At 43.9% G+C, this 26048-nt stretch overlaps 1 protein-coding gene across 3 annotated transcripts in view; it reads left to right on the forward strand.

The window, feature by feature from the left end:
- TEX55 (testis expressed 55) overlaps window positions 1-26048 on the forward strand; it is a 117117-nt gene that overhangs the window by 81360 nt on the left and 9709 nt on the right. For 2 of the 3 annotated variants that reach the window (XM_075332829.1, XM_075332831.1), the window contains one exon: window positions 1193-1255. The exons of the other annotated variant lie outside the window; for it this stretch is intronic. In XM_075332829.1, the coding sequence (XP_075188944.1) occupies window positions 1193-1255 (63 nt within the window). The remainder of the gene's footprint in view (window positions 1-1192; window positions 1256-26048) is intronic. 3 annotated transcript variants of the gene reach the window in all.

Genomic DNA, 26048 nt, shown 5'->3' on the forward strand with positions numbered 1-26048 from the left:
ACCCTGAAGAACCCCAACAGTAAGAGAAGGGGGCCTAGGACTGAACTCTGGGGAACACTGACAGTAAAGCCTGCTTTACACGGGACGACCGATTGTGCGATTTCACAATCGATCGTATCCGCCCCCGTCGTTTTTGCGTTACGGGCAAATCGCTGCCCGTGTCACACAAAGTCGTTTAACCCCCGTCACACGTACTTACGTGCTGAGCGACCTCGCTGTGGGTGGCGAACATCCACTTCCTGAAGGGGGTGGGACGTGCGGCGTCACAGCGACATCACACAGCGGCCGGCCAATAGAAGCGGAGGGGTGGAGATGAGCGGGACGAAAACATCCCGCCCACCTCCTTCCTTCCACATAGCCGGCGGGTGCCGAGGTAAGTGGTAGGCTGTGTTCATCGTTCCCGGGGTGTCACACGGAGCGATGTGTGCTACCCCGGGTACGATGAACAACTTGCGCAAAGGAAAATAAAACTTTTTTTTTAAAAAAATCAAGGACGAGTACACGATACCAGATTTCTCACCCATTTGCGATCGCTCGTAGGTGTCTCATGGGACGACGTCGCCAACGAAGCCGGATGTGCGTCACGAAAACTGTGACCCCGACGATCTATCGCACGATAGATCGCCTCGTGTGACGCCCGCATTAGAGAATCCGCCTCACCAGGAGATCCCATAACTAACCTCAAACTGGTGATTTTTTTTTCTATATAACCCTTATTAGCAAAAGTTGCCAGAAGAGTCCCTAAATTTTTTTTTTAAATTATATCTTGATAAATGAAACCATATTGCACAAAAAAAAAGACCACTCATCACACAGTAGTTCATGGTGGGCTTCGCATGGACCTGTACCTGTATGACTATGCACATATGTTGTTTCAGCTTTAATATACATCACCTATATACCACTACAAGCAGTTTTCAGTGGTCAGTACTGCAGACAGCCCCTCTTTCAATTAGTTGAAGCCCCTCAAAAATAAATTTCTATGTGCTGAGCATAGAAGCCCCCCAAAAAGCTTCATACAGTAAAATGCTATGGTTCCCACCCACTGACCACAGACCCCATAGTTGTGGGGTCTTCATGGTAAGTAGAAAAGTGCTGCTCAGAAAGTGATGGTGGAATGGTCGCTCTATTATCATGAATTTTCTGTTATTATGGGTTTATTATCTCCATCTTTTCTTTTTTTTTTTATTAGGAGATCACAGAAGATCTGGTTTTCGAAAAACCAGAGGATCCACTGGAGTTTATGCTTGGAAAGGTGAATTATGAGTCTTGAATCCACCCATACATATTGCCACTAGATGCTATAGGAGGAATAATGGGTAATAAAATATAACTTTTATTAAGATAACCTTAAAAATTGGTTTATGACCAACTAGACAAAAAAACACCAACCTGCCAGTTCCACCCTCCCTTTGGCCTGTTTTGGTGGACTGTACTGACCTGTGTATCATGAACAGATACTCCGGTGCAAATAAGAAAGATCTTACACAATTCCTACGTGAGGCTGCAGGGTGTTGAGAGTTTCTCCTCCAAACTCCTCTGGTGGAAGCTAACCTCAGGGTTGAGGACCATCTCTGAGAGAAGAACCAGGGTTAGTGACATCTTCCTCTTTCGATGAGTTTCTCCTCCAAACTCCTCTGATGGAAGCTCACAACTTGGTTGAGGACCATCTCTGAGAGAAGAACCAGGGTCAGTGACATCTTCCTCTTTCGATGAGTTTCTCCTCCAAACTCCTCTGATGGAAGCTCACAACTTGGTTGAGGACCATCTCTGAGAGAAGAACCAGGGTCAGTGACATCTTCCTCTTTTGATGAGTTTATCCTCCAAACTCCTCTGATGGAAGCTCCCAATTTGGTTGAGAACCATCTCTGAGAGAAGAAGCAGGGTCAGTGATATCTTCCTCTTTCGATGAGTTTCTCCTTCAAACTCCTCTGATGGAAGCTAACCTCAGGGTTGAGGACCATCTCTGATTGAGGAACCAGGCCATTGACATCCTCCTCTTCCAACGCGTTTCTTCTCAACAGAGATTTATCAGGGGGGCTATAAGAGGGGACGCCCATAATAACTGGATAGACATGAGAGTGCTTACCCGCACCTGCGGTGAAAAATAGTGCCTCCTAGCTGCATTGTGCTTTCCAGCCCATTATTTAAACTATGCCGCCTGTTTATTGGCGGTCTATTTCCAAATTAACTGACCACGCTACATCACATCCAGAGTCTAGATTGTATGCCGTTGTGTATGGTGTCCAGCTATATAAGATCGCAGAGTTTGACTGGGCAAACTTCTCCCTGACCTTCCATTATTCATGCTTGGTGTATATGGTATCTTATGTATCTGCTCTGCTTGGCTTTCGTCCCTTTTCATTTAGTACCCTGCACAGTTCTTCATCCTATTCAGCTGTTTTCATCAGCACTTCCCTGTGTGTGCTTAAATACCCTCATTCCCCTCTGATCTGTGCTGGTGATAGCTCTAACTCCCTGCAGATCATGAGTGCAAGCCGTCGGCTTGCATTCATCTGGAGTTACTTTGTTGCAGTCCCTCTCCCTTAATCATCTTGCAGTTGTTTGTTATTGTCCTTTCTTCATTATCCCTGTGTGTCCTTTAGCTCCTAGTGGTGTTGACAAAGAGCTCATCCCATCCATTCCCTTCCTAGGGCACAGATCATGGTCACCCAGGGCCAGGTATCCAGCTCGGCACATAGGTGCAGCACCTATCTAGGGGGGAGAGGGAAGCCAGGACCCAGAAGAAGGTTTGGTCAGGGGTCACCATCTTCCCATCCCTAGACTCAGAATCTCCCTTCCCTTTTACCGTTTGCTGGGTACTTCCCTGTAACTAGCGTGACACATAGTTTAAATAACGGGTTGGAAAGCAGAATGCAGCTAGGAGGCACCATTTTGACCACAGGAGCGGTTATGCACTAGTCAGTTATTGCGGGCCTCCCATCTTTTAGCTCCCCTGATGAATCGCAGTTGAGAAGAAGCGCGTCGAAAGAGGAAGATGTCACTGGTCCTGGTTCCTCACTCAGAGATGGTCTTTCTTTCTTATTGATCCCTCAAATTATGGTGGTGCCCTCAGTCTCTCTTCTGTACTCCTGTCCAGACAGTTTTTATGGGCCTCACCCCTTATAACTCCACTGATGAATCTCGGTTGAGAAGAAACGCGTTGAAAGAGGAAGATGTCACTGGCCCTGGTTCCTCACTCAGAGGTGGTCCTCTTTCTTTCTTTCTTTCTTATTGATCCCTCAAATTATGGTGGTACCTTCAGTTTCTCTTCTGTACTCCTTTCTAGCCAGTTATTACAGGCCTCACTTCTTATAGCTCCCCTGATGAATCTCGGTTGAGAAGAAACGCGTCAAAAGAGGAAGATGTCACTGGCCCTAATTCCTCACTCAGATGGTCCTCTCTTTCTTATTGGTCCCTCAAATTATGGTGGTGCCCTCAGTCTCTCTTCTGTACTCCTGTCCAGACAGTTATTACGGGCCTCACCTCTTATAGCTCCGCTGATGAATCTTTGTTGAGAAGAAACGCGTTGGAGAGGGAGATGTCACTGGTCCTGGTTCCTCACTCAGAGATGGTCCTCAACCCTGAGGTGAGCTTCCACCAGAGGAGTTTGAAGGAGAAACTCTCAACACCCTGAAGCCTGACATAGGAATTGAGTGAAATCCTTCTTATTTGCACACTTTGCACCTGAGTGTTCATAATACACAGGTCAGTACAGTCCAAAGGGAGGGGGGGGACTGTTTTTAATGTGTGTGTGTCATTTCATAAAATAGACTATATGGTCATAAACCAAGTTTTAAGGTTATCTTAATAAAAGTTATATTTTAATACCCTACATTTTTTGCTAAAGCATCTTGTATACCAATTGGGATTTTTTTCTGGTTTCCTTTATTAGCTGTCTTTGTCCCTATCTACACTAGTATTGCCGCTATCTATTGGCTTTATTGTTAGTATACAGTGATGAGCAAAAGGGTAACAATGTTTTGAATGTTTGACTTTCAGGCTCCAAGTCTCACCATCCATTAGATCTTTGTACATGAAACTACCTTCATTTTATAGACCATCAATAAATGTGACTTGCAGCTATTTAGCAGATGATTAGTTATGCAGATTCTCGTCTTTCACTGTATTGTTACCGTTTTGCTCTTTTTCTTCCCGTATACTACAAATTACAGCCTGTTCTCACATTCCCTAATAGCTCAGTGTGTTATTAGTTGATTCCCAAGTGAAAGGTCACTGGTTGTAATCGAAGAGCCGCCATAAAGAAAATTTCCCAAGAAAAGAGAAACGTCATCATCCAGGTCATCGATAGCGGTCTCTCAGCCAAGAAAATTGCCAAACTGCATCATGTGAGGCCATGACAGGTGGAAGAATAAGAAACAAAGTCCGTCCATTTAAAAGCCAAGAGGTGACGTCCAGGCAAAATATCCGAGTCACCAAGTCATCTCATCACAAGGTCTATCAGTTCTGGAGACACCCGGCAGTGGAGGCGGCTCATATGCTTTATAATAGTGACATCACAGACGTCCATGCAAGCGTCGGAGCGACGCGCATTACACAAGTCTGGAATGGTGACCCCAAAAAAAGGAGAAGAAACCTCAACATCAATATCATCATAAGAAGCGTCGGCTCGAGATTACACAGAACGGAGAGTGAAAGATTGGAAACGAGGGATTTGCAGCGATGAGATGAAAGTCAATAGTCGGCTCTGATGGGGGGGAATGGGTCTTGAAGAAACAAGGGAAAAGGGGCAAATGGACCGAGAAATTGAAGGAGCTGTCACGTTTGATCCAAAGGCATTGGACACTAAACGAGGATGGATGGTGGTATCAATGCTGTGCTATATGTGAGGATCCTACAAGACGAGATACTTCATACACTCGAGTACTATGGGTATGAAAAGGACGACATAGTGTTCAACCAGGATAAGGACCTGAAGCATACAGCGAGATTGGGGAAGAGATGGTTCAATGACAATGAAGTAGAGGAGCTGGATTGTCCCCACAGTCCCCAGACCTCAACCCAATCCAACACATGTGAGTGAAGAAAAAGCTGTTTACATCCCCAAGTAAACCGACCAGTGACCACTGGGAATATGGAGAAGAGACCTGACCAGTATACACCAACACTGGGAACGTGCAGAAGAGACCTGACCAGTATACACCAACACTGGGAACGTGCAGAAGAGGCCTGACCAGTATACACCAACACTGGGAACGTGCAGAAGAGACCTGACCAGTATACACCAACACTGGGAACGTGGAGAAGAGACCTGACCAGTATACACCAACACTGGGAACATGGAGAAGAGACCTGACCAGTATACACCAACACTGAGAACGTGGAGAAGAGACCTGACCAGTATACACCAACACTGGGAACATGGAGAAGAGACCTGTCCAGTATACACCAACACTGGGAATGTGGAGAAGAGACCTGACCAGTGTACACCAACACTAGGAACGTGGAGAAGAGACCTGACCAGTATACACCAACACTGGGAACGTGCAGAAGAGACCTGACCAGTATACACCAACACTGGGAACGTGGAGAAGAGACCTGACCAGTATACACCAACACTGGGAACGTGGAGAAGAGACCTGACCAGTATACACCAACACTGGGAACGTGGAGAAGAGACCTGACCAGTATATATCAACACTGGGAACGTGGAGAACAGACCTGACCAGTATACACCAACACTGGGAACGTGGAGAAGAGACCTGACCAGTATACACCAACACTGGGAACGTGGAGAAGAGACCTGACCAGTATATACCAACACTGGGAACGTGGAGAAGAGACCTGACCAGTATACACCAACACTGGGAACATGGAGAAGAGACCTGTCCAGTATACACCAGCACTGGGAACGTGCAGAAGAGACCTGACCAGTATACAATGGAGAAGACCATAGACCTGCACAAGGCTGGAATGGAGAAGACCATAGACCTGCACAAGGCTGGAATGGGCTACAAAGCCATAAGTAAGACGCTGGGTGAGAAGGAGACAATTGGTGCAATAGTAAGAAAATGGAAGAAATACAATGAGTGTCACTCGACATCGATCTGGGGCATAATCTCACCTCGTGGGGTCTCCAGGATCATAAGGAAAGTGCGAGATCAGCCGAAAACTACACGGGGAGGAACTAATTAATGATCTCAAGGCAGCTGGGAGCACTGTCACCAAGAAAACCCATTGGTAACACATTACTTCGTAATGGCTTAAAATCCTGCAATGCCCCTAAAGTCCCACTGCTCAAGACGGCCCATGTGCAGCCAGTCCGTCTGAAAAGGCCCATGTGCAGCCGGCCCGTCTGAAGAAGGCCCATGTGCAGCCGGCCCGTCTGAAGAAGGCCTATGTGCAGCCGGCCTGTCTGAAGAAGGCCCATATGCAGCCGGCCCGTCTGAAGAAGGCCCATGTGCAACCGGCCCGTCTGAAGAAGGCCCATGTGCAGCCGGCCCATCTGAAGAAGGCCCGTGTGCAGCCGGCCCGTCTGAAGAAGGCCCGTGTGCAGCCGGCCCGTCTGAAGAAGGCCCATGTGCAACCGACCTATCTATAGTTTGCCAATGAACACATGGATGATTTTGAGAGTGAATGGGAGAAGGTGCTGTGGTCAGATGAGACAAAAATTGAGCTCTTTGGCATTAAGTCAACTTGTCGTGTTTGGAGGAAGAGAAATGCTGCCTATGACCCAAAGAACACCATCCCCACTGTCAAGCATGGAGGTGGAAACATGTTTTGGAGGTGTTTCTCTGCTAAGGGCACAGGACTACTTCATCGCATCAATAGGACAATGGATGTAGACATGTACCGTAAAATCCTGAGTGACAACCTCCTTCCCTCTGCCAGGACATTAAAAATGGGTCGTAGCTTGGTCTTCCAGCACGAATATGACCCAAAATATACAGCCAAGGCAACAAAGGGGTTACTCAAAAAAGAAGCACATTAAGGTCATGGAGTGGCCTAGCCAGTCTCCAGACCTTAATCCCATAGAAAACCTATGGAGGAGCTGAAGCTCCGAGTTGCCAAGCGACAGCCTCAAAATTTTAATGATTTAGAGATGATCTGCAAAGAGGAGTAGAGCAAAATTCCTCCTGACATCAAACATCATCATCAACTACAAAAACGTCTGACTGCTGTGCGGCCAACAAGGGGACGCCACCAAGTATTAAGTCTTGCTTGCCAGAGGGATCCAATACTTATTTCTCTCTGAAAAATGCAAATACATTTATATAATTTATAGAATTCTAAAATTGAGCTACCCTTAAAATTATAGACTGTTCATGTCTTTGTCAGTGGGAAAACTAACTAATCAGCAAGGGATCAAATACTTATTTCCTTCACTGTATATACAACAATATAACTACTATAATACTGCCCCTATGTACAAGAATATAACTACTATAATACTGCCCCCTATATACAAGAATATAACTACTATAATACTGCCCCTATGTACAAGAATATAACTACTATAATACTGCCCCTATGTACAAGAATATAACTACTATAATACTGCCCCTATGTACAAGAATATAACTACTATAATACTGCCCCTATGTACAAGAATATAACTACTATAATACTGCCCCTATGTACAAGAATATAACTACTATAATACTGCACCCTATATACAAGAATATAACTACTATAATACTGCCCCCTATGTACAAGAATATAACTACTATAATACTGCCCCCTATGTACAAGAATATAACTACTATAATACTGTCCCTATGTACAAGAATATAACTACTATAATACTGCCCCCTATGTACAAGAATATAACTACTATAATACTGCCCCTATGTACAAGAATATAACTACTATAATACTGCTCCTATGTACAAGAATATAACTACTATAATACTGCCCCCTATGTACAAGAATATAACTACTATAATACTGCCCCTATGTACAAGAATATAACTACTATAATACTGCCCTCTATGTACAAGAATATAACTACTATAATACTGCCCCTATGTACAAGAATATAACTACTATAATACTGCCCCTATGTACAAGAATATAACTACTATAATACTGCCCCCTATATACAAGAATATAACTACTATAATACTGTCCCTATGTACAAGAATATAACTACTATAATACTGCCCCTATGTACAAGAATATAACTACTATAATACTGCCCCTATGTACAAGAATATAACTACTATAATACTGCCCCTATGTACAAGAATAGAACTACTATAATACTGCCCCTATGTACAAGAATATAACTACTATAATACTGCACCCTATATACAAGAATATAACTACTATAATACTACCCCTATGTACAAGAATATAACTACTATAATACTGCCCCCTATGTACAAGAATATAACTACTATAATACTGCCCCCTATGTACAAGAATATAACTACTATAATACTGTCCCTATGTACAAGAATATAACTACTATAATACTGCCCCCTATGTACAAGAATATAACTACTATAATACTGCCCCTATGTACAAGAATATAACTACTATAATACTGCTCCTATGTACAAGAATATAACTACTATAATACTGCCCCCTATGTACAAGAATATAACTACTATAATACTGCCCCTATGTACAAGAATATAACTACTATAATACTGCCCTCTATGTACAAGAATATAACTACTATAATACTGCCCCTATGTACAAGAATATAACTACTATAATACTGCCCCCTATGTACAAGAATATAACTACTATAATACTGCCCCCTATGTACAAGAATATAACTACTATAATACTGCCCCTATGTACAAGAATATAATTACTATAATACTGCCCCTATATACAAGAATATAACTACTATAATACTGCTCCTATGTACAAGAATATAACTACTATAATACTGCCCCCTATGTACAAGAATATAACTACTATAATACTGCCCCCTATGTACAAGAATATAACTACTATAATACTGCCCCCTATGTACAAGAATATAATTACTATAATACTGCCCCTATATACAAGAATATAACTACTATAATACTGCCCCTATGTACAAGAATATAACTACTATAATACTGCCCCCTATGTACAAGAATATAACTACTATAATACTGCCCCCTATGTACAAGAATATAACTACTATAATACTGCCCCCTATGTACAAGAATATAATTACTATAATACTGCCCCCTATGTACAATAATATATCTACTATAATACTGCCTCTATGTACAGGAATATAGCTACTATAGTACTGCTCCTATGTACAAGAATATATCTACTATAATACTGCCTCTATATACAGAAATATAACTACTATAATACTGCCCCTAGGTACAAGAATATAACTGCTATAATACTGCTCCTATGTACAAGAATATAACTACTATAATACTGCCCCCTATGTACAAGAATATAACTACTATAATACTGCCTCCTATGTACAAGAATATAACTACTATAATACTGCCCCTATGTACAAGAATATAACTACCATAATACTGCTCCCTATGTACAAGAATATAACTATTATAATACAGCCCCTATGTACAAGAATATAACTACTATAATACTGCTCCTATGTACAGGAATATAACTACTATAATACAGCCCCTATGTACAAGAATATAACTACTATAATACTGCTCCCTATGTACAAGAATATAACTACTATAATACTGCCCCCTATGTACAAGAATATAGCTACTATAATACTGCTCCTATGTAGAAGAATATAACTACTATAATACTGCTCCTATGTACAGGAATATAACTACTATAATACAGCCCCTATGTACAAGAATATAACTACTATAATACTGCTCCCTATGTACAAGAATATAACTACTATAATACTGCCCCCTATGTACAAGAATATAACTACTATAATACTGCTCCTATGTACAAGAATATAACTACTATAATACTGCCCCTATGTACAAGAATATAACTACTATAATACTGCCTCCTATGTACAAGAATATAACTACTATAATACTGCTCCTATGTACAAGAATATAACTACTATAATACTGCTCCTATGTACAAGAATATAACTACTATAATACTGCCCCCTATGTACAAGAATATAACTACTATAATACTGCTCCTATGTACAAGAATATAACTACTATAATACTGCTCCCTATGTACAAGAATATAACTACTATAATACTGCCCCCTATGTACAAGAATATAACTACTATAATACTGCCCCCTATGTACAAGAATATAACTACTATAATACTGCCCCCTATGTACAAGAATATAACTACTATAATACTGCTCCTATGTACAAGAATATAACTACTACAATACTACTCCTATGTACAAGAATATAACTACTACAATACTGCTCCTATGTACAAGAATATAACTACTATAATACTGCTCCTATGTACAAGAATATAACTACTATAATACTGCTTCTATGTACAAGAATATAACTACTACAATACTACTCCTATGTACAAGAATATAACTACTATAATACTGCCCCTATGTACAAGAATATAACTACTATAATACTGCTCCTATGTACAAGAATATAACTACTATAATACTGCTCCTATGTACAAGAATATAACTACTATAATACTGCTCCTATGTACAAGAATATAACTACTATAATACTGCTCCTATGTACAAGAATATAACTACTATAATACTGCCCCCTATATACAAGAATATAACTACTATAATACTGCTCCTTTGTAACCATATTTTTCTTATTATGTGATTTCACATTTCTTCTCAGGTTATTGATTGGTGATTTGTATGTTTTCGGGTTCCCGCTCTCTTCTCCTCATTATTCGTTCCTGGCCCGGTTCCCGGGGTGAGCGCGCTGCTGCTGTAATGTGGCTCCTGAATTACCCTGCATGCTTTATAATGTGTGTTCTGCAGATTACAGTAATGTCCTTGTAACTATATATTGGGGCTGTATTTTTAGTGGAGGGAGTAGATAGCGCAACCTTATTTATTCCGCCGCTCGCTCTATTGATATTTGCATTAGAGGTGCGAGGTAATGGCGGCACAGCAGCTGTAACCAGACTCTCATTAGTGCCGGCAAAAAAGCCCCGAGATTAACGGAGCAATCAATATCATTTATCGCTACAGAATCTACTGAACGAGAGCGGCTGCACTAAGTGTTTATTCCTGGATGTTAATATTTCCTCACTGATACTCACCAATATTGACTTTTCCTTCCTACTAAGTCTCCTGACTAGAAATAAACTGTGAGGAAATCCTTGATTACATAGAGAAAATGCAGAGATTATAGCGGGATTACATTACAGGACTCCGCAAGGAGCAAATTATGCTTATATTCTTGTACATAGGAGCAGTATTATAGTAGTTATATTCTTGTATATAGGAGCAGTATTATAGTAATATTCTTGTACATAGGGGCAGTATTATAGTGGTTATATTCTTGTACATAGGAGGCAGTATTATAGTAGTTATATTCTTGTACATAGGAGCAGTATTATAGTTATATTCTTGTACATAGTGGCAGTATTATAGTAGTTATATTCTTGTACATAGGGGCAGTATTATAGTACTTATATTCTTGTACATAGAGGCAGTATTATAGTACTTATATTCTTGTACATAGGAGCAGTATTATAGTTATATTCTTTTACATAGTGGCAGTATTATAGTAGTTATATTCTTGTACATAGGGGCAGTATTATAGTACTTATATTCTTGTACATAGAGGCAGTATTATAGTACTTATATTCTTGTACATAGGAGCAGTATTATAGTTATATTCTTGTACATAGTGGCAGTATTATAGTAGTTATATTCTTGTACATAGGAGGCAGTATTATAGTAGTTATATTCTTGTACATAGGAGCAGTATTATAGTCGTTATATTCTTGTACATAGGAGCAGTATTATAGTAGTTATATTCTTGTACATAGAGGCAGTATTATAGTACTTATATTCTTGTACATAGGAGCAGTATTATAGTTATATTCTTGTACATAGTGGCAGTATTATAGTAGTTATATTCTTGTACATAGGGGCAGTATTATAGTACTTATATTCTTGTACATAGAGGCAGTATTATAGTACTTATATTCTTGTACATAGGAGCAGTATTATAGTTATATTCTTTTACATAGTGGCAGTATTATAGTAGTTATATTCTTGTACATAGGGGCAGTATTATAGTACTTATATTCTTGTACATAGAGGCAGTATTATAGTACTTATATTCTTGTACATAGGAGCAGTATTATAGTTATATTCTTGTACATAGTGGCAGTATTATAGTAGTTATATTCTTGTACATAGGAGGCAGTATTATAGTAGTTATATTCTTGTACATAGGAGCAGTATTATAGTCGTTATATTCTTGTACATAGGAGCAGTATTATAGTCGTTATATTCTTGTACATAGAGGCAGTATTATAGTAGTTATATTCTTGTACATAGGAGGCAGTATTATAGTAGTTATATTCTTGTACATAGGAGCAGTATTATAGTCGTTATATTCTTGTACATAGGAGGCAGTATTATAGTAGTTATATTCTTGTACATAGAGGCAGTATTATAGTAGTTATATTCTTGTACATAGTGGCAGTATTATAGTAGTTATATTCTTGTACATAGGAGGCAGTATTATAGTAGTTATATTCTTGTACATAGGAGCAGTATTATAGTCGTTATATTCTTGTACATAGGAGGCAGTATTATAGTAGTTATATTCTTGTACATAGAGGCAGTATTATAGTAGTTATATTCTTGTACATAGGAGCAGTATTATAGTCGTTATATTCTTGTACATAGGGGGCAGTATTATAGTAGTTATATTCTTGTACATAGGAGGCAGTATTATGGTAGTTATATTCTTGTACATAGGAGGCAGTATTGTAGTAGTTATATTCTTGTATATAGGAGCAGTATTATAGTCGTTATATTCTTGTACATAGGGGCAGTATTATAGTAGTTATGTTCTTGTACATAGGAGCAGTATTATAGTAGTTATATTCTTGTACATAGGGACAGTATTATAGTAGTTATATTCTTGTACATAGGAGGCAGTATTATAGTATTTATATTCTTGTACATAGGAGGCAGTATTATAGTAGTTATATTCTTGTACATAGGGGGCAGTATTGTAGTAGTTATATTCTTGTACATAGGAGCAGTATTATAGTAGTTATATTCTTGTACATAGGAGCAGTATTATAGTAGTTATATTCTTGTACATAGGGGGCAGTATTGTAGTAGTTATATTCTTGTACATAGGAGCAGTATTATAGTAGTTATATTCTTGTACATAGGGGGCAGTATTATTGTCGTTATATTCTTGTACATAGGGGGCAGTATTATAGTAGTTATATTCTTGTACATAGGGGGCAGTATTATAGTCGTTATATTCTTGTACATAGGGGGCAGTATTATAGTAGTTATGTTCTTGTACATAGGGGGCAGTATTATAGTAGTTATATTCTTGTACATAGGGGCAGTATTATAGTCGTTATGTTCTTGTACATAGGGGGCAGTATTATAGTAGTTATGTTCTTGTACGTAGGAGGCAGTATTATAGTAGTTATATTCTTGTACATAGGAGGCAGTATTATGGTAGTTATATTCTTGTACATAGAGGCAGTATTATAGTATTTATATTCTTGTACATAGGGGGCAGTATTATAGTAGTTATATTCTTGTATATAGGAGGCAGTATTATAGTAGTTATATTCTTGTACATAGGAGGCAGTATTATGGTAGTTATATTCTTGTACATAGAGGCAGTATTATAGTATTTATATTCTTGTACATAGGGGGCAGTATTATAGTAGTTATATTCTTGTACATAGGAGGCAGTATTATAGTAGTTATATTCTTGTACATAGGAGGCAGTATTATAGTAGTTATATTCTTGTACATAGGGGGCAGTATTATAGTAGTTATATTCTTGTACATAGGAGGCAGTATTATAGTAGTTATATTCTTGTACATAGGAGGCAGTATTATGGTAGTTATATTCTTGTACATAGAGGCAGTATTATAGTATTTATATTCTTGTACATAGGGGGCAGTATTATAGTAGTTATATTCTTGTATATAGGAGGCAGTATTATAGTAGTTATATTCTTGTACATAGGAGGCAGTATTATGGTAGTTATATTCTTGTACATAGAGGCAGTATTATAGTATTTATATTCTTGTACATAGGGGGCAGTATTATAGTAGTTATATTCTTGTACATAGGAGGCAGTATTATAGTAGTTATATTCTTGTACATAGGAGGCAGTATTATAGTAGTTATATTCTTGTACATAGGGGGCAGTATTATAGTAGTTATATTCTTGTACATAGGAGGCAGTATTATAGTAGTTATATTCTTGTACATAGGAGGCAGTATTATGGTAGTTATATTCTTGTACATAGGGGCAGTATTATAGTAGTTATATTCTTGTACATAGGAGCAGTATTATAGTAGTTATATTCTTGTACATAGGGGGCAGTATTATAGTAGTTATATTCTTGTACATAGGAGGCAGTATTATGGTAGTTATATTCTTGTACATAGAGGCAGTATTATAGTATTTATATTATTGTACATAGGGGGCAGTATTACAGTAGTTAATTCTTGTACATAGGGGGCAGTATTATAGTAGTTATATTCTTGTACATAGGAGGCAGTATTATGGTAGTTATATTCTTGTACATAGAGGCAGTATTATAGTATTTATATTCTTGTACATAGGGGGCAGTATTATAGTAGATATATTCTTATACATAGGCAGTATTATAGTAGTTATATTCTTGTACATAGGAGCAGTATTATAGTAGTTATATTCTTGTACATAGGGGCAGTATTATAGTAGTTATATTCTTGTACATAGGGGCAGTATTATAGTAGTTATATTCTTGTACATAGGAGGCAGTATTATAGTAGTTATATTCTTGTACATAGGAGGCAGTATTATAGTAGTTATATTCTTGTACATAGGAGGCAGTATTATAGTAGTTATATTCTTGTACATAGGAGGCAGTATTATAGTAGTTATATTCTTGTACATAGGAGCAGTATTATAGTAGTTATATTCTTGTACATTGGAGCAGTATTATAGTAGTTATATTCTTGTACATAGGGGGCAGTATTATAGTAGTTTATATTCTTGTACATAGGGGCAGTATTATAGTAGTTATATTCTTGTACATAGAGGCAGTATTATAGTAGTTATATTCTTGTATATAGGGGCAGTATTATAGTAGTTATATTCTTGTACATAGGGGCAGTATTATAGTAGTTATATTCTTGTACATAGGAGGCAGTATTATAGTAGTTATATTCTTGTAAATAGGGGGCAGTATTGCAGTAGTTATATTCTTGTACATAGGGGGCAATTTTTATTAGAAAAAACAAACATAAATACATGTATAAGAAACAAAAACTCCCATTAATACAAGTCACAAATCACTGAGGTTACACAGACACCGGCACTAAATAATCAGATCAAATACAGAAATAAATAATGAGTCCACACTTGTCGGGGAATGAAGCGTCAATGAAACTCAGCAATCACCATACAATATATAGAAGGAGCAGAGTGATACTCCTCATCCCGAGTCAGGGACATTCTGTCCTCCATTGGTGTCCATGGCAGATTCTACCTGAGGGTCTACAGAGAGGGGCTTCCGCTTTGGCGGGGGATGTTCCTCTATGTCCCTGTCACATTCAAGTGTCCCCAATTCCCTCTCAAAATCATCATCATGGGACAAAGCCCCATACTTGTTGGACACGACCATCGCACCCACAGAGCTCTGGACCTTCTTACTAGCCCTGTCACATGCAGCCTCAGGTCTACGGGAGGACGCGTCCTTCTTCTTCCTTTTATTCTGACTAATGGTCCAGTCATCAGATACAGATGCTGAAGGGGGGGCCACCTGAGACTGCTGGACCTGAGAGACGACCTCCATGTTCCCCTCCTCACCCTCCTGCTCTGGTATTAGCTGAGCGGACTCCCGGGGGACATCTGGGTTGGGGAGTACCTCTCCTGATGTGAAAACCTCCTCCTGGGCCTCTGCCACCATCTCCTGAGCCTCCGCCACCACCTCCTGAGCCTCCGCCACCACCTCCTGAGCCTCCGCCACCACCTCCTGGGCCTCCGCCACCACCTCCTGAGCCTCTGCCACCACCTCCTGAGCCTCCGCCACCACCTCCTGAGCCTCCGCCACCACCTCCTGAGCCTCTGCCACCACCTCCTGAGCCTCCGCCACCACCTCCTGGGCCTCTGCCACCACCTCCTGGGCCTCTGCCACCACCTCCTGGGCCTCTGCCACCACCTCCTGAGCCTCTGCCACCACCTCCTGAGCCTCTGCCACAACCTCCTGAGCCTCCGCCACCACCTCCTGAGCCTCCGCCACCATCTCCTGAGCCTCCGCCACTACCTCCTGAGCCTCCGCCACCACCTCCTGAGCCTCCGCCACCATCTCCTGAGCCTCCGCCACTACCTCCTGAGCCTCCGCCACCACCTCCTGAGCCTCCGCCACCACCTCCTGAGCCTCCGTCACCACCTCCTGAGCCTCCGCCACCTCCTGAGCCTCCGCCACCACCTCCTGAGCCTCCGCCACCACCTCCTGAGCCTCCGTCACCACCTCCTGAGCCTCCGCCACCACCTCCTGAGCCTCCGTCACCACCTCCTGAGCCTCCGCCACCTCCTGAGCCTCCGCCACCACCTCCTGAGCCTCCACCTCCTGAGCCCCCGCCACCACCTCCTGAGCCCCCGCCACCACCTCCTGAGCCTCTGCCACCACCTCCTGAGCCTCTGCCCCTGCCATCACATCCTCATCAGGGAACTCTCTGCAGATGTTGTGCCAGGCGTCTGGACAGTCCCTGTGAGGATGGCCCATCTTACCACAGAGGTTGCACCTGACGTCCCGGCAGTCTGCAGCAACATGACCGATGTCCCCACACAGGCTGCACTTCACCACGGTACAGACATTGGCCAGATGACCAGTTTTACCACACTTGAAGCACTTTCGGGGCTGCCCGGGGTAGTAACATCTCCCCTTCTCCCTCCCAATGAAGAAGGAGTTGGGCAGGTGGGCAGTGATATTATTATATTGCCTCAGCTTCACCAGGACCTTCCACCCCATAGTCCAGATACCGTCCTCATCCCTGACCTTGGTGAGGCCAGAGACGAGGTCACAATGTCTGTTGTGTCCCATGAATGGGAACAACCTGTTGTATGTAATTCTTGCATTGCATATTTTTCCTCCTATCAGGAAATTCCTTTATTGTTGCTAGGTAGATTAGACTGTATGAAGTTTGTCCCTATGTACCTCCCTTAGTTGGCTTCTGTATAGAATGCTCCTCCCTTCTCCTTCAGTTAGTCTAGAGAAACCATTGCTGAAGAGACATGTCTGCAACCCTGTACAGATTATTCCTTTTCACCTGCCTTTACTTTGTACTTAATACAAGATTCTTGAAGAAAACTACAGCGTTTCTCCTTGTCTTCCTACAAGTCATCGTTGGGCTGAGTTAACACTATCTGTGGAAGCCGTAGAGTGAGTAAATCATACAGTTATCTAAGGAACTGATAATTAGAGCGGTTGGACTCATTGCTACAGGAAGAGACAGAATAGTGAAAAGGATTAGCTGTGACCGGGATTAGTATACATATATCAGTAAATAACCTGTTTCCAGGAGTGCTATACTGCATACAATCCAGAGAAAGGATTACCCCAAGGGGTTGATAACAAGCCACAGCATAAAACTTTATAGCAGCTTCAGACAAAGTGCAATGTAAAGTATTTACCTGTTATCAGAACTGTGTGCAGCTATAAACCAAGAATCCCCCATAAGCTAATTGTAAATTGCAGCCAGAGACTCAGTAAATACATCCTGCAAAACACAGACTGCAGAGATTGCAACATTGTATCGATCTCCATGACAACCAGTGCAGGCAGCATTCACCCTTCCTGATGGAGTCAAAGAGAACAATTTCCCTACCTGCTTTAAAGCAACAAGAGGAAGACATGGACTCACACTCAAATTACAGTGAAAGATCTAAACGGTTGACCAAACCAACATGGAAGGTTAAAGAGAACCTAGAAACAGCCAGATGTGAACTATTTACCCAGACAGCATTATTGTGGCAAAGAGTGCAAAAACAAGTGACTGTTTTATCTGTGCCCGGTGCTCATGAGCTACCACCAGAGGGAGCCCTGGAACAACTGTACTCAGCATACCAGTCCTACAAAGAGATTTGTAAAAAATATTCCTCTACCCTGCTGAGATCAAATACGTCTGAGTCTGAAAAAGAACTACAGGACTTCCAACAGCTTAATGCTGAACGAGACCGCTGTTACGGTTGCTGCGAGCACTGGAGACTATGTCCAGATTTCTTGCTACTGCACATGTGCGAGCGCTGGAGACTAAGTCCAGATTTCTTGCTACTGCACATGTGCGAGCGCTGGAGACTAAGTCCAGATTTCTTGCTACTGCACATGTGCGAGCGCTGGAGACTAAGTCCTATCTTGGAGCCATTGCACATGTGCGGGTGACATCATCGCTGACACGAGGTCACATGTCTCTGACACCTTCTATGCCGATTGGTCTCTGGTCATGTGCTTGTGACGCCTTGCTCGGTGATAGGCCAGCATGACGTCACTCTTGTCGTTCTGGCAGCCGATTGGCTCTGGTGTCCTCCATCTTGGATGAGGCACAGAGTCTATATAAGACCCTGACACACGCCGCATGGCGCTCAGTCCTCTTGGTTCATGCATGAGGGTAGACGCCCTGTGCACGTTCCTCTAGGCATTCCTCTGTCTATGCAAGGTGAGCGCTACCGGCAGGGTAGCGTTCTTATACCTTACAGCTTCGGCTGCTGTCCGTATCCTTACCTCTTAGGGGAGCGGACATAGGCAGGTGCCTGAGGCACATGGTCTGGCTGGGCCTTGTGATTCGACTCGTAGGTGGACGTTGCCGCTAGGGTAACGTTCCTTATACTGCGTCTGGCAGTTGTTCGTATCCTCGCACACTAGGGGAGCGAACAGAGGTAGGAGCTTTGTGCGGCTTACGCTGCTGTTCGTCTCTTTTGCACCACTAGAAGAGCGGACCTAGGTAGGTGCCATTTCACACACATTGCCTTTGTCTCTGTGATTATTAACAGAGATCATTCCACACACCCTCCAAGTAAGGGAGGAATTGCTTTACTTACTTATTATATCCTTCTGTGAGTTAACAGAGGTATTGCACTCTGCCATAGTCTGCAGCAGAGTCTTTGCACGGTGGACCCTGACTGTCTGATACTCCTTTAAGTTATTATCAGACAGCCCCCCGTAACATTAGGACTGAGCCAAGGGTCTGGCAGTTATGGCAGAATATCAGCAGTTACACCGTTACATACAAGTACTTGAGTCACGGCTCAAGAGTATAGAGGATAAACCTCAGACCATGGTGACATCTGCACATGATCCTCGACTTGCTCTGCCAAACAGATATTCTGGCGATGCCAGATCATGTCGTGGTTTCATTAGTCAGTGTCAGATACACCTAGAGGTCAACTCTTCTCGCTTCTCTACGGAGAGGTCCAGAGTAGGCTTTATCATCTCCTTACTTCAGGACAAAGCCTTAGAATGGGCGACTCCCCTATGGGAGCGCTCTGATGTGGTTACTCTGAGACATCAAGACTTTCTTGATGCTCTTAAGGCGGTATTCATGGGTCCGCAGGTTACCCATGATGCGGCCCTGAGACTGTTAGATCTATCTCAGGGTTCGTTATCCACTAGTTCTTATGCCATTGCTTTTAGAACTCTGGTGGCAGAACTAGATTGGCCAGAGAAGGTGTTGATTCCTATCTTCTGGAGAGGGTTGGCAGGCTATGTCAAGGATGCTCTTGCTACTCGTGAGGTCCCTGCTTCTCTGGACTTAGTCTCCAGCGCTCGCACATGTGCAGTAGCAAGAAATCTGGACATAGTCTCCAGTGCTCGCAGCAACCGTAACAGTACCTCCCCCTCAAGGGCCCCCCTCCCGGCGACGCAGGTAATCAGCAACTAAGTCGGGAGCATGGACAGCCTCCTCAGGCTCCCAAGAGCGATGTTCCGGGCCGTAGCCCTCCCAATCTATCAAGAAGAACCTGCGCCCTCTAACCATCTTAGAACCAACTATGGCTCGTACCTCATAGCTAGAGCGAGAGGAATCAGAAGCAGGAGAGTGCACTTCACGAGCGTGAGGTAAAATTGCCGGCTTTAGCAGTGAAACATGGAATTTGTCATGGATCCTAAGATGGACGGGTAACTTCAATTGGTAGACTACAGGATTTACCTGTCGAAGAACCTCATAAGGACCCAGGAAGCGAGGAGCAAATTTGACAGAGCTCACTCTAAGTTTCACGTTTTTTGCAGAGAGCCACACAAAGTCCCCTGGAGAAAAGACAGGAGCCGGGCGACGAAACCGATCGGACACCGTCTTCATACGGTCCTTAGCTGCTTGGATTGACTCTTGAGTCCGATCCCAAACCTCTCTGGCATTAGTTGCCCAGTCGGCCACAAGAGGAGGAGGTGCAGCAGCGGGAAACGGTACCGGTACCCTAGGGTGTTGCCCATTATTGAGTACGAACGGTGTCTGCCCAGTGGCCTCAGCCAGCGAATTGTTAAGGGCAAATTCTGCCCAGGGTAGGAGGGAGGACCAGTTATCGTGGTTCTCAGCAACAAAGTGTCGAAGGTATATAATCATGGATTGATTGGTACGCTCAACCAAACCATTGGTCTCCGGATGGTATGCCGAAGATAGATTCAACTCAATTTGCAGAAGGCTACAAAGATCTCGCCAGAAACGGGAAGCAAATTGCGGGCCTCTATCACAAATGATACGATCTGGCATCCCGTGAAGCCTAAAGACATGCTTGAGGAATAGTTTGGCTAGTACCCTGGAAGATGGGATTCTCGATAACGGTACGAGATGAACCATCCGGGAGAAATGGTCCGTAATGACCCACACAAATCTATGTCCCTGTGAACATGGAAGATCACCCACAAAGTCCATGCCTACCACCTCCCATGGTTTATCTGGCACTGGTAAAGGATGCAAGAGCCCAGCCGGTCTCTGCCGTAATGGACGGTTGCGAGCACACGAGTAGCAGGAACCGACATATCTCTTGACGTGGCTGGCTAAGTGTGGCCACCAATACCACCTCTCCAGTAACTCTCGTGTCCGTCTAATACCAAAATGCCCACCCACCTTTGAGGTGTGGGCCCATGACAGTATATCATTCCGCCTGATCGACAGAATGATATACTGTCATGGGCCCACACCTCAAAGGTGGGTGGGCATTTTGGTATTAGACGGACACGAGAGTTACTGGAGAGGTGGTATTGGTGGCCACACTTAGCCAGCCACGTCAAGAGATATGTCGGTTCCTGCTACTCGTGTGCTCGCAACCGTCCATTACGGCAGAGACCGGCTGGGCTCTTGCATCCTTTACCAGTGCCAGATAGACCATGGGAGGTGGTAGGCATGGACTTTGTGGGTGATCTTCCATGTTCACAGGGACATAGATTTGTGTGGGTCATTACGGACCATTTCTCCCGGATGGTTCATCTCGTACCGTTATCGAGAATCCCATCTTCCAGGGTACTAGCCAAACTATTCCTCAAGCATGTCTTTAGGCTTCACGGGATGCCAGATCGTATCATTTGTGATAGAGGCCCGCAATTTGCTTCCCGTTTCTGGCGAGATCTTTGTAGCCTTCTGCAAATTGAGTTGAATCTATCTTCGGCATACCATCCGGAGACCAATGGTTTGGTTGAGCGTACCAATCAATCCATGATTATATACCTTCGACACTTTGTTGCTGAGAACCACGATAACTGGTCCTCCCTCCTACCCTGGGCAGAATTTGCCCTTAACAATTCGCTGGCTGAGGCCACTGGGCAGACACCGTTCGTACTCAATAATGGGCAACACCCTAGGGTACCGGTACCGTTTCCCGCTGCTGCACCTCCTCCTCTTGTGGCCGACTGGGCAACTAATGCCAGAGAGGTTTGGGATCGGACTCAAGAGTCAATCCAAGCAGCTAAGGACCGTATGAAGACGGTGTCCGATCGGTTTCGTCGCCCGGCTCCTGTCTTTTCTCCAGGGGACTTTGTGTGGCTCTCTGCAAAAAACGTGAAACTTAGAGTGAGCTCTGTCAAATTTGCTCCTCGCTTCCTGGGTCCTTATGAGGTTCTTCGACAGGTAAATCCTGTAGTCTACCAATTGAAGTTACCCGTCCATCTTAGGATCCATGACAAATTCCATGTTTCACTGCTAAAGCCGGCAATTTTACCTCACGCTCGTGAAGTGCACTCTCCTGCTTCTGATTCCTCTCGCTCTAGCTATGAGGTACGAGCCATAGTTGGTTCTAAGATGGTTAGAGGGCGCAGGTTCTTCTTGATAGATTGGGAGGGCTACGGCCCGGAACATCGCTCTTGGGAGCCTGAGGAGGCTGTCCATGCTCCCGACTTAGTTGCTGATTACCTGCGTCGCCGGGAGGGGGGCCCTTGAGGGGGAGGTACTGTTACGGTTGCTGCGAGCACTGGAGACTATGTCCAGATTTCTTGCTACTGCACATGTGCGAGCGCTGGAGACTAAGTCCAGATTTCTTGCTACTGCACATGTGCGAGCGCTGGAGACTAAGTCCTATCTTGGAGCCATTGCACATGTGCGGGTGACATCATCGCTGACACGAGGTCACATGTCTCTGACACCTTCTATGCCGATTGGTCTCTGGTCATGTGCTTGTGACGCCTTGCTCGGTGATAGGCCAGCATGACGTCACTCTTGTCGTTCTGGCAGCCGATTGGCTCTGGTGTCCTCCATCTTGGATGAGGCACAGAGTCTATATAAGACCCTGACACACGCCGCATGGCGCTCAGTCCTCTTGGTTCATGCATGAGGGTAGACGCCCTGTGCACGTTCCTCTAGGCATTCCTCTGTCTATGCAAGGTGAGCGCTACCGGCAGGGTAGCGTTCTTATACCTTACAGCTTCGGCTGCTGTCCGTATCCTTACCTCTTAGGGGAGCGGACATAGGCAGGTGCCTGAGGCACATGGTCTGGCTGGGCCTTGTGATTCGACTCGTAGGTGGACGTTGCCGCTAGGGTAACGTTCCTTATACTGCGTCTGGCAGTTGTTCGTATCCTCGCACACTAGGGGAGCGAACAGAGGTAGGAGCTTTGTGCGGCTTACGCTGCTGTTCGTCTCTTTTGCACCACTAGAAGAGCGGACCTAGGCAGGTGCCATATCTAGTGGTTCGTGTCCTCGCACACTAGTGGAGCGAACGCAGGTAGGAGCTTTGTGCGGCTTACGCTGCTGTTCGTCTCTTTTGCACCACTAGAAGAGCGGACCTAGGTAGGTGCCATTTCGCACACATTGCCTTTGTCTCTGTGATTATTAACAGAGATCATTCCACACACCCTCCAAGTAAGGGAGGAATTGCTTTACTTACTTATTATATCCTTCTGTGAGTTAACAGAGGTATTGCACTCTGCCATAGTCTGCAGCAGAGTCTTTGCACGGTGGACCCTGACTGTCTGATACTCCTTTAAGTTATTATCAGACAGCCCCCCGTAACAACCGCACCGTGCGCGACATTGTGAGCGAGACTGAAGCAAAAATTGCGCAAATGTCAGGAGCGGCATCTTACAAATCCAGGTCCATTAAGAGCTCAAGGCACTCACTCAAATCAGGCTCATCAAGGTACTCAACCCTCAGCGAGCAGCTCATAAAGGCGCGCGCTGAAGCAGAAACAACAAAAGTACATGCCATCTTCGCCCAGAGAGAAGCGGAGATGAAAACAGAATCTGCACGCAAGGAAGCGGAGATGAAAGCAGAATCTGCACGCAAGGAAGCAGAGATGAAAGCAGAGTCTGCACGCAAGGAAGCGGAGATGAAAGCAGAATCTGCACGCAAGGAAGCAGAGATTAAAGCAGAATCTGCACGCAAGGAAGCAGAGATTAAAGCAGAATCTGCACGCAAGGAAGCAGAGATGAAAGCAGAATCTGCACGCAAGGAAGCAGAGATTAAAGCAGAATCTGCACGCAAGGAAGCAGAGATGAAAGCAGAATCTGCACGCAAGGAAGCAGAGATTAAAGCAGAATCTGCACGCAAGGAAGCAGAGATTAAAGCAGAATCTGCACGCAAGGAAGCAGAGATGAAAGCAGAATCTGCACACAAGGAAGCGGAGATGAAAGCAGAATCTGCACACAGAGAAGCAGAGATGAAAGCAGAATCTGCACGCAAGGAAGCAGAAATTGAAGCCCTTCAGAAGGAATGTGAACATGTGGCGGCCATGGCAAGGCTAAAAGTCTTTGAGCAAGCTCTGGGTGGGAGCCAAGAAGGCAGCGCCAGTTTGTGTGATCTCAACACAGAAGACTCACTTAAGCGTACAAGAGATTACGTGCTGAGCCAAGCCGACGAACCGCCAACTACCATCAACATTCCCGTCAGTGCTAACACTTCTCCAGAACCTCAAGACACTGATCCACCTACAGCTTCCAGCCTTCCAGGTCAGTCCAATGCACCTCAGACTTTCAAGCCTGAACCAGCTTCATATTTCAATGCACAGCCACACCCTGCGCATCAGCAACCTCCGTATGCCCATGTCTACATGCAACCTAACATGCCGGCAAGGCGCTACACTCCCAACAACTGTGTAGTTCCAGACCCGCATACAACAGAGACTGTACACACCAAACCGGCGGTCACTGGTCTAAACGCCTACGCCACTCCGTACTTTCCCATGTTCCCGAACCACGAAGCTACGAACAACGCAACCAGCATCACGCAGTCAGCAAATGTGCCCCAACTATCGGAAAGATCAGACATGTCCGACTTTGCGAGGTACATGATCCGCCGAGAACTCACCAACACCGGTCTCACAAAGTATGACGACCAGCCCGAAAACTACAGAGGGTGGAAGTGTGCCTTCAAAACCGCAACGCGTGACCTCGGCATTACAGCTGCTGAAGAGCTGGACTTGCTAATCAGGTGGCTAGGGCCACGGTCTACTGAGAGAATCAAGAGACTCAGATCCGTCTACATCAGCGACCCAACAACTGGTCTCGCAACCGCATGGGACAGGCTAGAGAAAGGCTTCGGCAGTCCTGAAGCAATTGAAGATGCATTGCTGAAACAACTATACGACCTTCCCAAAATATCTAGCAAGGATGCTTCAAAGTACCAGGAACTCAGCGACCTGCTGTCCGAGCTCCAGCTGGCCAAAACAGACACACACCTACCTGGCCTCAGCTACCTGGACACCGCTCGTGGGGTGAAACCCATAGTCGCCAAGTTACCTTACAACGTGCAGGAAAGGTGGACTACGGTAGGAACAAACTATAAAAAAGAGCACCAAGTCTCCTTCCCTCCATTCTCCTACTTCTGCGAGTTCATCAACGGCATCGCGGAACGTAAGGCAGACCCCAGCTTCACCTGTGGAGAACCAACCGGCTCCACTTCACCAGCTCCCGGATATGAGAGCCCTCATCAAAATGACAGAAAACGTAGGGGCCCAGTATCAGTCAAGAAGACCGACGTTCTACCACCTACACCATCAGCACCAGACAATGGCACTGAAGGCGGAAAGGCGGAAAATCCAAACCGCCAATGTCCTATTCACAAACTGCCACATCCTCTGAAGAAGTGCATTGGCTTCAGGAAGAAACCTTTTCAAGAACGAAAGGAACTCTTGAAAAGGTTTGGGGTATGTTTCAGGTGTTGTGCCTCTACAGAACACCTTGCCAAGGACTGTAAGGTTACAATTAAGTGCATGGAGTGTGACAGCACAGATCACGTACAAGCGCTGCACCTATCTCAGCCTGATCCTGCACCTACACCTTCTCCTACCACAAGTCATGGCAGGGAGAGTACAGGCCAAGCTGCAAACCACCTCACAGTATCCTCATCGTGCACCGCAGTCTGCGGAGAAGATCTCTGGGACAAGTCTTGTGCGAAAATATGCCTAGTAAGGGTATATCCCAAAGGTCACCCAGAAAGGGCCGTGAAGGTGTACAGCATCCTGGATGACCAGAGCAACAGGTCACTCGCCAGGTCTGAACTCTTCGACTTGTTCGACTTAA

Source organism: Anomaloglossus baeobatrachus, chromosome 2 (genome assembly GCF_048569485.1).
Source record: "Anomaloglossus baeobatrachus isolate aAnoBae1 chromosome 2, aAnoBae1.hap1, whole genome shotgun sequence".
In the NCBI taxonomy this organism is placed as follows: domain Eukaryota; kingdom Metazoa; phylum Chordata; class Amphibia; order Anura; family Aromobatidae; genus Anomaloglossus; species Anomaloglossus baeobatrachus.